Raw genomic sequence first — 13,447 nt, 5'->3', positions numbered from 1 at the left:
CCATCTCAAAAAAAAAAAAAAAAAGATCTTTGGTAGAGTTAATCAACCAATCAGAGTTAAATCAAAAAGGAAGTTCTGGTTGATTAATTTAATGATTCTTCTAATGATCAGAATCATACTTTTGGTTTAATTGGTTTTCCATTGGCTTCAGGGTATTCTGTTCAGAAAAAAATTCAGCTGTGGAATGTTTTTATTTCATCTTCATTAGTAAGAAAGGCCACAAAACATTCAGGGATGCTCGTAAAAAACTTGTCCTCTGAAGCATTATGCTTTTATCAAACATCTGTGCTACAACTTTGAAGATTTTTCTCTTGAATCATATTTAGTAGAAATCAAAACTGTGCATAATCTAAGTTTGCAAAGTCAGATTCCTTCCATTTCATAAATACATCCTAATGACTGAATCAGACATTTTAAAAACATTCTCCAGCTCTTGATATCGTAAAAATCCTAAGTCAGCATCCATTTTACTCTTTATAGGATAAAATATTTCCAGAGCTTACAATTAATGAACTGTTAAATTTGGGCATATGGATGTGATATGGTTTTCAAATGGGACAAAAAGAAGTTATTAAACTTCAAAGTGATGACATTTTACCGTATCTTACTGGGCAGCATTCAGGAAACATCCTTCAAATGAAAGAATTAACTTTTATTCCTTAAATGTGTGTAGTTCAAGAAATGCTAAGATTGTCACAATTGTTATTTCTGCAAGTTCTTATATTTGTTATTTTCTTTTTTATTCTAGGTCTTAAGTTTTTTAAAGTGTATGCTTGTATTTAGTTTATAAACTACCAATTCCTTCCTCCTGACAGTTGTAAGATTTTCAACCCCACTCCAGATTATTCCATTAATTGCTCTTCTCTGCTTAAAGCAATGAATTTTTAGTTCCACATGGCTCCTCTTCCCTTCTCCTATGTTAATATTCATGTTATCATCTTCTTAGAATATCTTCCCACTTCTCATATGCCCAACTGGCATTCTCTTTTCAGTGGTAACACAACTAACATATTACCAGGAAGCCACCCCTTTTAAGTGGTGGCATGGTTTGGATATTCAAATCTTTCTGGGCTTAATTCTCACCCAATGTTCCTGTTATAACCCCTATATTCAAATGAGACGTACTTATAAATCAGCAATGATAACAAAAGTTTTAGTGCATTTTATTTTCCAAAAATATTTGTTATAAAATACCAGCATCCTCCAGCCAGACCACCAAGAATACTACTATCATTGAACATATTTAGGTGTATTGACTAATTACAATAAGGAAAAACCCACACCATCAGGAACCATGGAGTATTTTAGGAAGAAGGTATTAAAATGGACTTATATGATTGTTGCAAATGTTAGATGATTTGGAAGAGAATTCAAGGGAGCATGGTTGTTTACTGTTAAGAAGAGAGGGTAGTTCTGTGACTGGTTATCTTAATAATAGTTATCTTAGTAATGATTATACCTAGATGGAGAGAATACTAGAGTAAGCATAAGCCGTGATTGGTAAAGTGGCAATTACTACTATCACTTTTGACAGGAAGAGATTTGGTCCATTTTATGTTTTGGACAATGTTTGTGTTTTGTTCAGGCTTGGTTCTGATCATGGAGGGGTCTTGTTTTGTCTCGGTTCATCCCGGTCATAGAATGGCCTCGTCTGATGCTGTTTTGTGAGGCTGTCTGTGGTTGAGAAGATGACACTCAGCACAGCTGGGAATGCCAGAACAAGTCCTGGCAGCACCATGGCCTGCTTGACAGCACCCAGCCCTCAGAGGCTGCGTTTCCTTCCTCAACATTTTTTTTTTTTTTTTGAGATAGAGTCTCACTCTGTTGTCACCCAGGCTGGAGTGCAGTGGCATGATCTCAACTCACTGCAACCTCCACCTCCCAGGTTCAAGCAATCCTCCCACTTCAGCCTCCCAAGTAGCTGGGATTACAGGCATGCACAACCACACCCAGTTAATTGTTTGTACTTTTTTTTTTTTTTTTTTTCCAGCAGAGACAAGATCTCACCATGTTGGCCAGGCTGGTCTCAAACTCCTGACCTCAAGTGATCCACCAGCCTCAGCCTCCCAAAATGCTGGGATTACAGGTGTGAGTCACTGCGACTGGCCCCGTATATTCATTTTCTAAAACTTGAAAAGCATGGACGGTACAGAGAAGAAAATTAAAAACTTCCTGAGAGTGGCTGTTTAGCAGGGAAGGGGAGAGAGCAGGAAAGCAAGCCATCCTGTGTGTGCTGGCTCCGCAGTGGTGCTTCATCTTTTGGCAGCACCAAGGCCCTGCAACAAGGAAAGCTGAAAAGAGAGCTCCGGGAATCTCCCCCCAAAAAGCCAACTCAGCTGGGGCAGTAAAGACATCAGTAACCAAGCTGCATTCAGAAGCTGGCATTCCAAGTGCCACAATTTGGAACGTTCTCCATGGCAATTGTCCTGCAGTTGCCAGCACTGTGGTTTTCCATTCAATGTAGCACTTACTGTGTTCCAAGCACATGCACTAACTTATCTAAAATGCCTAACAATCCCATGAAGTACATCTCACTGTCACCCTTTCTTACAGATGAGGAAACAGATACTTGGAGGCTTACAAAAACTGCCCGAGGTCACAGATCTAGGAAGTAGGAGATATGGGATTTAAACTCAAGCAGTCTGTTCTGGGGGAATGTGCTACCAGCTACAATATCAAATAATGTTAATTACCAAGTTTTGCCCACTTTGAGTATGAAAGTATGAAAATCTTGACTGCAATTGTCAACAAGTTTTAGGACATCCCCATCTCCCATCTCTATTGCCATTTCTCTTCTCTCTTTTTCTCTCTCTTCTCATATATATATATATATATATATATATATATATATATATATATAAACAGTCTCGGCTCACTGCAAGCTTTGCCTCCCTGGTTCACTCCATTCTCCTGCCTTAGCCTCCCAAGTAGCTGGGACTACAGGCGCCCACCACCACGCCTGGCTAATTTTTTGTATTTTTAGTAGAGACAGGGTTTCACCGTGTTAGCCAGGATGGTCTTGATCTCCTGACCTTATGATCTGCCTGCCTTGGCCTCCCAAAGTACTGGGATTACAGGCATGAGCCACCGCGCCTGCCTACTCTCTGTTCTTTACTCTGACCCATTCTGTACTGGGATGGGAATATTTCAAGAGAAGTCACTTCCTGCTTAAGGACAAGATGAACCAAGGCCCTCCCCCATTGAAAACCATTATCAAAGGTTTCCAGGTAAAACCATCATATGTATCCCTGACAGTAGCAACTTAGAGAATTCCTGTTGAACACCCTCTACCCTTTGTGGGCTATAAAAGAACCAAGAGGTAGACGCTTTGGCCATTGTCTGAATTGAGCAACCTTTGGGGCTTGATAATCATCTGTTTACTTTAGATGATACTAAATTAGAAGCAGTCAGTATACAAATACACATTGATCATCACCTCAAGACCTAGACATTATGGGGATGAGAAAATATCTAAAGAGTTCATCATCTTTTAGGCAAATTTCTTATGAACCCGTTTCTACCCTGTCAAAGAACAACATAGATCAAGTAATTTCATTTCATATTCTATTCTCTGTTAGACATCCATAGTCCTGAACCAGTCAAATTAATGAATAATATGCTAATTTCCCAATTAGGCATAATTGACATCTATTGCCACCTCTACCAACGTGAACTGAACAGAGGAGGAAATGGGAGAAAAATTCAGAATCATTGGGTGACACTCAGCAAGTTTCCTTCTCAGTAAAATGAGGCAAATAATATCTATTTCACAAAACCCATTGCCGAATATAGGGCTGTTAATAATAATTATTGTAAGAACTAATGATAAATAGTAACATTTATTATTATTAAAGTTATAATGTATATTTAATTACTCAATAAATTTTATAAACAAGTTATATAAAATATATAATTCTATTAATATAGAGAGTAAATTTCATAAAATACAATAAATATAAATTAGTGTATTTATATCAATTATACCTATTATTGTTAAGCTAGTATCATTACAGTAACTATTACAAGAAGAATGTATTCAAATATCTTTAAAATTCCTACACGTAGATCATGGCCAATTCAGTTTTAAAAACATTTATTGAGGGTTTACCATAAGCCAATAATTAATATACAAAAGTGAAAAAGGCAAGTGCCTAACCTGGCCAGTGAGGAGTTTCTGGCCTGGATAAAAGATGGGCCCACCAATGGGCAATCTCAGTCTAGTGTATAGTAAGTATTGTGATTTGGGTTGGAATACAGAGGAGAGACGTCTAAGCTGGTGGAATGGGGGTGAACAGGGCAAGTGGAAAGTGTTAGAGATGACACATGTTCGAGTGGTGAGCTTATGCTTGAGATCATGCTAAGTAGGAATCAGCCAGCTAAAGAGAAGGAACAATGGATAAATTATCCCACATAATGCCAAAGACGTGAACAATAACTTAAAATACTGATGCATTATCCAGACTTTTTTTCAGCCGCTTTGCTGGACTGAGTTTTCAGTTGACTGTGATTTTATTTTTTCATTCATTATTCATTCATTTAGTTGGTGCTGGGATGTCATAATCAGGGGTGATTTTCACAAACACAATTATTGAAAATGTAGCTAACCAAATGCAGAAATAACTGCTAAGGGAAAGTAGTAAGATTTCTTTGGAACAGGTCATAAAAAGGAGTATTTTTTTTTAACCTCTATTTCTTACGTCTCTGATATTGGTGTCTAGTTTTCACATCGTGATTAACATGTTCAAGTGAAAAGGGATATCCGCTAGTATGTCTTCGGAAGGCAAATGTAGAGAATTCTAATTCTGCTGATTAAAATAAACTAGAAACCACAGATCATGCTTATTAAAGCAGTGTAGCAAAGAAAAACTCAGTAGAGAGCATTAATTGAGTCAGTTACAACTAGTTTCAATTGAATTTGATCCTTATTAAAAGTATTTTCTTTGGAATTGTAGGTTTTGGAGAGGTTGAGTGTAGGATTAAAACAGCAACTGTAAAAATTATATTGGATTTGTAGAACAACATTGCTCTGGAAAAAAAAACTTGCCAGCACCATGGCTCGCGCCTATAATCCCTGCACTTTGGGAGGCCAAGGCGGTGGATTACTTGAGGTCGGGAGTTTGAGACCAGCCTGGCCAACGTGGCGAAACCCATCTCTACTGAAAATACAAAAATCAGCCAGGTGTGAGGGCGGGTGCCATAATCTCAGTTACTCAGGAGGCTGAGGCAGGAGAATTGCTTGAACCCGGGAGGCAGAGGTTGCAGGGAGCTGAAATCTCGCCACTGCGCTATGGCCTGAATAAAAGAGTCAGATTCCGTCTCAAAAAAAAAAAAAAAGAAAAAAGAAAAACTTCTCTTTAGGCCTAACTATGTCACCAGAGAGTTTTCCTACAGCAACGTTAGATGCAATTACAATATGGAAGCTCACATTAGAAGAGTAGGAGTTTGGCAAAATGTTCTTACAGGTAGGGTGGAGCTGGTTCTCAGAGAAGATCCATCTTACTTTAGAAGTCATCTTTATTTGTTGGAGAATGATCACTAGAGGTTCAAACGGAATTATAACCAGTTCTGAGTGCTCCCCACCTCAATGAAGACTGATATCAGTTTTGTTTGGTAACAATAATTTTTTTTAATTTAAAACATTTAAATATTCACTCTGGCAGACCTGCACTACCATGACCATGAAGAACTTTCATGATCTTTATCCTTTTCGTATGGCTCAATTGCAAATAGCAGAACTTACCAAATCATTGTTAAATGGGGATATGTTAGCAAGCTGCCATGTATGTTTTCCTTATTGTTACACAATGCTTCCAATGGCTTTCATTTGGAAAGAGGTCTCCCCATCAGCATCCCATCAGACTTGTGGAGCACTCCAAACACACACACACACACACACACACACACACACCCCTATTATTTCTATTCATCTCCCTTCTTGAATTTTTCTCCCAGTTTTTCCTCTGTCAAACTCTTTTTTACCCTTAGGAATTCTCTCTCTTTTATTTCAAAAAACTGTGCCAAAGGAAATATTAGTCATCTAATAATATCCCGAGTGAGTTACTTATTATATTATTCTAGTACAGTGTGCAAATATATACTAATGTAATTCAGGGAAATCATAACCCAAGTGTGGCAGTCAGATTTTGGAACATTAAGTTAAAAATGTACTTTGGACAATAGTATACCAGCTCTCTATACCAGCGAGCTAATCTCTACTGAGGGAAAAAAATAGCAATTATAAACTTTAAATACACAACTACCTCTTCGTAGTTCACAGGGGTTTCTGTCTCTATTCATGTTATCCCATCAGCCTAGACTGTCATTAACATCATCCTCTGCCTAAACCTTTTGAAGCTTTCCCTGATCCCTCAGAAAGAATCAGCTGCATTTTCACAGTACACGGCATACAGCCCTACTTAGTAAGAACAAAATTCCTCTTTGTGTATTAGCTAACTGCATGTAAAACGAGTCCAGAACTTGAATGGAGTTGTCCTTAAAACAAGCAGTGGCCTCAGGTGAGAATTAAAGCTTTTGGTGGGAAAATGATACAGACGCAAAGAACAGTTAGGACTGGGTACTGGGAAATAATATAATGTAGTTCTAATCATCATTCAGAGGGGCACGTCACATTTATATTTGATCCATGCATCGCCTGAATTGGTGGGCCACCAGTGTCTTTGGGGTGGACACTGGTGTATCAGTTTGAGGTGGATGACTTGAATTGGATTAAGACTCTCTGAGTAAGGGTGGAACTTCAGGGAGTAAAATACTATTCGAAAAAGCTACAGAGAAAGTTGGGACTTCTTTCAAGAGAGCAGATGCTCAAAAAATGATTCCAGCCGCAGAATGGAAACCAAAATGAAAAGTAAGAAACCAAGACAGAAAACACTGCAGAGATTGGGAAACAGACTCTCCATGGTTGACTGGCCTCTGGACAGAGTGGCAAGAGTAATCCTAAATCCCACTTTTTGGTTGGTAGCAATCCAGTTCTTTGAATGAGTTATATAGGTAGTCACCTATCTGAATAGATGGCTAGAGAGATACACAGATAAATATATACATACACACACATACAAACATACATAAGCCTGGAAGATAATAAACAAATGACTGGAATAAATACTTGAAGTTGTTAACAGCAGTTTTCTGTGTCGTGGGGTTATGGAATAATTCGTTTCACCACTATTTTTCATCTTTCCCAAATTTTCCTTGGAAATGTGTCCTGATTTTATAATCAGAAACAGATAATTAAGTATGTGTGTGTGTGAGTGAGTATACTATTTCTTTTTTCTTTTGACTAAACCAGTAATTTTCAACTGAGGCCAAATTTGCCTCACAGACAGCATTTGACAATGTCTGAAGAAATGTTTGGTTGTTGCAACTGTGGGGTGTGCAACTGGCATCTAGTAGGTAGTGGAATGGTGCTAAACATCCTCCAAAGTTTGTGACAGTCCCCGACAGCAAAGAATTATCCAGTCCAAAGAGTCAATAGTGCCAGGTTGGGAAACCTGGATTAAAGAAATGAAACTTTTATTAAACTTTTATCTCTCTATACAACTAATTCCATTGATACTATACACAGTTATTTCATATTAATTAAGCTTATTTTTAAATCTAAAATCCTAACAATATCTACCATTTTAATAAATATAGACATTCTATATGCATTAGCAAGAGTTTAAAATAAATAAGCTGTTTTCACAACAGTATATTTTCTCATTATATGACAATAGAAGTAATATCTACAAAAAGAAAAAATCACTCTGACATATTCTCTTCTTAACTCATGCTCTTGCTTCTTTTTTTTTTTTTGGGAAGTATTGATGGCTTTGTTACAAGTGCCAATATAATTTTTTAGGCATATATCCCTATTTTAAAAGCAGTTGCATTAGAAACTATAATATTGGTCTCAGAATTAAGTGAAAATGACTTCCTGGACAGACAGTTGTTGGAAAGATTGTGTTTCTTGTTTACCTTTATATCTTATATATCGGCTAGCAAAAGTTCTTATATAACAAACTCTAAATAAATATATATTGGATTGAATGAAAGTAAATAGTGTATAACTCTTCTGGATATGGTCAATATTTATATAGGTATAAAGATGTATAAAAAATTTTAGAATAAGTAATAAAAATGTTCATTTTGGGACCCATCTAGAATCAAGAATTACAGTTTATTTAATTCAATAAGAAGTTAATGGTCATCTTTGGGGCATCTATCACTTTACCAGATGTCCTGCAGAGTATAAAAGTAAGATAAAATGCATTCTCTAGCCATGAAGAATTTGCAATCCAACCAAGAGATAGAACATATCCTGAGAAAACCATTTAATTCCAGAGCAAAACAGCACATGGTTGAGGGCCAAAAGGAGTGACTAATTAGTGCAATAAAAATTTAAGGAATATATATATATATATATCTGACTGGAATCATTAGAAATGGATTCACAGCAAAGAGGAGAATTGAACTGACCCTTAACAGACCAATGAATAGAATTTTAATATGACCAGAATTGAGGAAAGTATTTTAAGGGACAGAAAATATCATAAATGAAGCTAAGAAGATAAGACTAATCAGGAACATGCACACAGGCCAGTGAAAGACAATTACCTTGGCTGGAGCAGGCAATAAATTTGAACTGCTAGTAAATGGGCAGATTATTGTGACAGTCAAATGAGTGAATATCAGTAGGAAAATCCTATACAATTCTATAAAATATCAAAACATACGAGTAGAATGAAACATACCATCTCCAAACAAAGTTTGGAAATTGTATTTTCAGTCTCGACCACATTTAAAGTGATTACCTAATCTAATATGGTTTAGTATCATCTTCCTACACCTATAGGCCTTTGTACTACATAAAGCAAAAATCTGGCCTAGATAATGTACCTAATGTTCCGTAAAAATGACCACTATCAAAGGCAAGCCAAATTTAGCTGTAGCTCTATGTAGCCTTTCCCCACCTTGTGACTACAAAGATAGCAGGAGTCCTCATTTCTGAGGAGAGGTGCTGTCATTAAATAATTATTTTAATTACCTTAACCCTTATTCTAACATTGTGTTTTAGTCAAGGGAATAATAGAGCAAGTACTGTATTCTGTCTCTTCAAGGAGTTTTGCCGAAGATAGGAATGAACAATTAACATTGTTAAGAATCATTAGACTAAATTTAATACACATATGTTGAGCTCATGATAAAATGCAAGAAGGAACAGTTCATTACCTCCAAATGGAAAAAATAAATGCCTTTTACCTAAATGCAGTTTACACGAACCTTTCTACTTGCTATGATAAACTTATCTTTCCTGATTGGAGACCCATAAGAGACAGCTCTGAAGAATAAATAGGCTTTACATTTGAGGTAAAAAGAATTCCAATGCCTAGCTTCCTTTAGTAACTATTAATAATTAATAAAAACTACCAAAAGTTTGGCCAATGTGTCTTTAAAAATCAAACATTTGCATTAAATACACTTAAGTCTGTAAATACTACAGCTATGAAGCAAGAATTCTTAGATCATCTTAAAAGAGGTTTTTGGTAAATGTTAGTTGACCTACGAAACGTTGTTGGTTAGGAATGGATTCAGCTGCAAGTAACAGCCTTACCTACAATGGCTTAGCCAAATGGAGATTTGGTTTTCTTAAAAGAGAATTCCAAAAGGAGGCAGACAAGAACTCTTACTAATGGCTTCATTATACTATTTCAAACAAAGTGTCCTCTGGTTTTCTAACAAGTATCCTTAGATGACTTTCAGTTACATTGCATTGTCCAGAACTATGTCACGTGAACCACCTCTAGTTGAAAGCTAGGCTGGGAAATAATATTTTTAAGGATGTACATTGTAGTCTCAAATAAAAGAAAGAGAAGAATTACATAGGTCAGTTAGCAAAAGCTATTGGCAGTGCAAATTCAGAGCGATTGCAGTAAGACCCCAGCTATCGTATATTTATTAGAGCACTACTAAGTAAATTAAATTTGTAACACCTAACTCCAATATCTAAGTGCCACACACAGAAATCCATGTTCCAGGTTTTCATAAACTAAGTCATTTTGTGCCTTTCAGGTATGTCTTTGTCTAATGGATTTCTTGGAGAACAGCCCAAGCACAGCTTGTATCCATTCACAGAAAAGGTTCCTATGTAGTATTGCTATGCCCACAAGGGCAAGAGTGATCTATGAAGATTTCCACTCGCTCAGAAAGCTACCAATTGACATATTGTGGATGGTCCTTGATAGGTCCAATTCAGGGAAGTGAAAAGGGAAAATTGCAGATATGGTATAATACCTTTATTTACCCAGCTGCTTTCTTCTTTTGCTAGCAAGAAAGTGGTAGCATCTTAAGAGCTGTGAAATTCCTCAAAATTACAGCTCAGTAGCTACTAGAGTCTGGTATACAGTGGGTGTTCAAGTAATATTTGTTGACTAGGCCTTTTGCCTACTTACTCTTATCAAAAGATATGCAAACATTGGTTTAAAACAAGCATTCTTCATTTACTTTAACGAAGCAGTCAGAAGTATTTAGTCAGCATCCATCTCACGTGAATCAGAGCTCTCTGAGGAGCCCAAAGGAAGTGCTTGCTAAGATTTTCACCCCGAAGGTCTTGCCCTGTCTTTTACGTGATGTGGCAGATTTTTTTTTCTTTTCTTTTTACTCACATCCGGAGCTAATCAATCAAGTCTGTGGAAATTGGTTTCTAAGCCATCTGGCCACCAAAGAGATTATCAACATTATAAAATCAGTTTAGAGCCATTTTTAAGTGGTTAACATCCTTTTAAATCAGCATATAAATCAGCTTGAAACAAAAGTTAGGAACTGTCAGTCAATGAATCAGCTAACCAAGCACTTGACATGATGTTAAGGGTCATTTGAAGGCACACAAATAACAGCCCCTGCCCTTGACAACTTACTGTCTATTTAGGAAGACAATATGTGTTCAGGGGAAAAACTCATGTAATAATGTAACATTATATTTACAATTTGTCATATTAATAGAACAGACAGTACATGTTTCATTTTTCCCAGAATATCAATAAATTTGGGCTTTGCTAAAGTGAAACAGTGACCGAATGTATCCTGTCCATAACTCAACTTCTGAGGCCCTGATAGGAGGATCACAGCCCTTTGAAGATTAGAGTATAAAGTGCCGTTTAGCATACATTAACTATAAGGAATTCACTTGAGCCATAGGAGGAAATAAAAATAATTATTATTTTCTTTTTTTAAAACATTAGGTCATGGAACTAAAGGAGTGTTTGAGCTTCTGTCTGGATGGCGGAGAACCAAAGAGAACTTGCCCTTCAAAGACAGGATAGCAGATGCCTATTCTGATGTGATGGTCACCTATACCATGACCAGCTCCCTGTACTTCATCACTTTTGGCATGGGTGCCAGCCCATTCACAAACATAGAGGCTGTGAAGGTCTTCTGTCAAAACATGTGTGTCTCCATTCTGTTGAACTACTTCTACATTTTCTCCTTCTTTGGCTCCTGTCTGGTCTTTGCTGGCCAACTAGAGCAAAACCGCTACCACAGCATCTTTTGCTGTAAGATCCCTTCTGCAGAATACCTGGATCGCAAACCTGTGTGGTTCCAGACAGTGATGAGTGATGGGCATCAACAGACGTCCCATCATGAGACGAACCCCTACCAGCACCACTTCATTCAGCACTTTCTCCGTGAACATTATAATGAATGGATTACCAATATATATGTGAAGCCATTTGTTGTCATCCTCTATCTCATTTATGCCTCCTTCTCCTTCATGGGGTGCTTACAGATCAGTGACGGAGCCAACATCATCAATCTACTAGCCAGTGATTCGCCAAGTGTTTCCTATGCCATGGTTCAGCAGAAATATTTCAGCAACTATAGCCCTGTGATAGGATTCTATGTCTATGAGCCCCTAGAGTACTGGAACAGCAGCGTCCAGGAGGACCTAAGAAGACTCTGTAGTGGATTCACTGCTGTGTCCTGGGTGGAGCAGTACTACCAGTTCCTGAAAGTCAGCAACATCAGTGCCAATAACAAAAGTGACTTCATCAGTGTCCTGCAAAGCGCATTTTTAAAAAAGCCAGAATTCCAGCATTTTCGAAATGATATCATCTTCTCCAAGGCAGGGGATGAAAGCAATATCATTGCTTCTCGCTTGTATCTGGTGGCCAGGACTAGCAGAGACAAGCAGAAAGAAGTCATAGAAGTGTTGGAAAAGCTGAGGCCCCTATCCCTCTCAAAGAGCATCCGATTCATCGTGTTCAACCCCTCCTTTGTCTTCATGGACCATTACAGCTTGTCTGTCACAGTGCCTGTTCTGATTGCAGGCTTTGGTGTACTCCTGGTGTTAATCCTGACTTTTTTCCTAGTGATCCACCCTCTGGGAAACTTCTGGCTAATTCTTAGCGTCACCTCAATTGAGCTGGGCGTTCTGGGCTTAATGACATTATGGAACGTCGACATGGATTGCATTTCTATCTTGTGCCTTATCTACACCTTGAATTTCGCCATTGACCACTGTGCACCACTGCTTTACACATTTGTACTAGCAACTGAGCACACCCGAACACAATGTATAAAAAGCTCCCTACAAGAGCATGGGACAGCCATTTTGCAAAATGTTACTTCTTTTCTTATTGGGTTAGTCCCCCTTCTATTTGTGCCTTCGAACCTGACCTTCACACTGTTCAAATGCTTGCTGCTCACTGGGGGTTGCACACTTCTGCACTGTTTTGTTATCTTACCTGTGTTCCTAACGTTTTTCCCCCCTTCCAAAAAGCACCACAAGAAAAAGAAACGTGCCAAGCGAAAGGAGAGAGAGGAAATTGAATGCATAGAAATTCAAGAGAACCCAGATCACGTCACCACAGTCTGAGGGGTATAGACCAATGGATTATTTTTCTTTTCCAGTATTGCACAATGATGCAGGGCAAGTAAAGCTCAGACCTCAGCTGCTTGGGCTGGCCAGGGGTAACAAGGCAAGTCAGATCAAGAGTGCATTATTCATGACACTTCAAGGTGTCTGCTTCTTGAGGGGGGAAGAGGGAATAAAAAAAGAGGAAAAAGTTATTTGCAACCTTGTTCTCCTCTAAAAACAAGTTTCTGGATGTAATCTGAGAGCTCTTCCAAGGAATGGATGAATCAATGGAGTGTTGAGATAGAAGGCCAAAAGAACCAGCTGCTTTTAAAACTAAAATGCTTAGGAGTGATGGAGAAGCAAGGAAAGGTGTCCTTCAAATAGGGGGAAAGACACAGGAAATGTGCCATGGCACTTTTCATGCTTGTTTTTTTGAACAGGTTGGTCAAAGGAAACCTATGCACTTGGGAAGTACATATTTAATACTGTCTAAACCAAAGGACTTCCCAATCCATTTTATGTGTACATATATATGTATATATCCCATATATACATATACTTAGACTTGTCTTTAGTGTACATTGACGTTTTTGT

At 37.8% G+C, this 13,447-nt stretch overlaps 1 protein-coding gene across 1 annotated transcript in view; it reads left to right on the top strand.

Moving 5' to 3' along the window:
• The window catches only part of PTCHD4 (patched domain containing 4), a 209,945-nt gene extending 196,797 nt beyond the window's left edge, over positions 1 to 13,148 (top strand). Inside the window, exon 3 of the mRNA XM_011986881.1 lies at positions 11,238 to 13,148. Within this exon, the coding sequence (XP_011842271.1) occupies positions 11,238 to 12,871 (1,634 nt within the window). The 3' untranslated portion in view covers positions 12,872 to 13,148. The remainder of the gene's footprint in view (positions 1 to 11,237) is intronic.
• Positions 13,149 to 13,447: the final 299 nt, after the last annotated feature.

Source organism: Mandrillus leucophaeus, unplaced genomic scaffold, assembly GCF_000951045.1.
Source record: "Mandrillus leucophaeus isolate KB7577 unplaced genomic scaffold, Mleu.le_1.0 Scaffold3, whole genome shotgun sequence".
In the NCBI taxonomy this organism is placed as follows: domain Eukaryota; kingdom Metazoa; phylum Chordata; class Mammalia; order Primates; family Cercopithecidae; genus Mandrillus; species Mandrillus leucophaeus.
The sequence above is the reverse complement of the archived record's forward strand: the minus strand, read 5'-3'. Positions and strand labels throughout refer to the sequence as shown.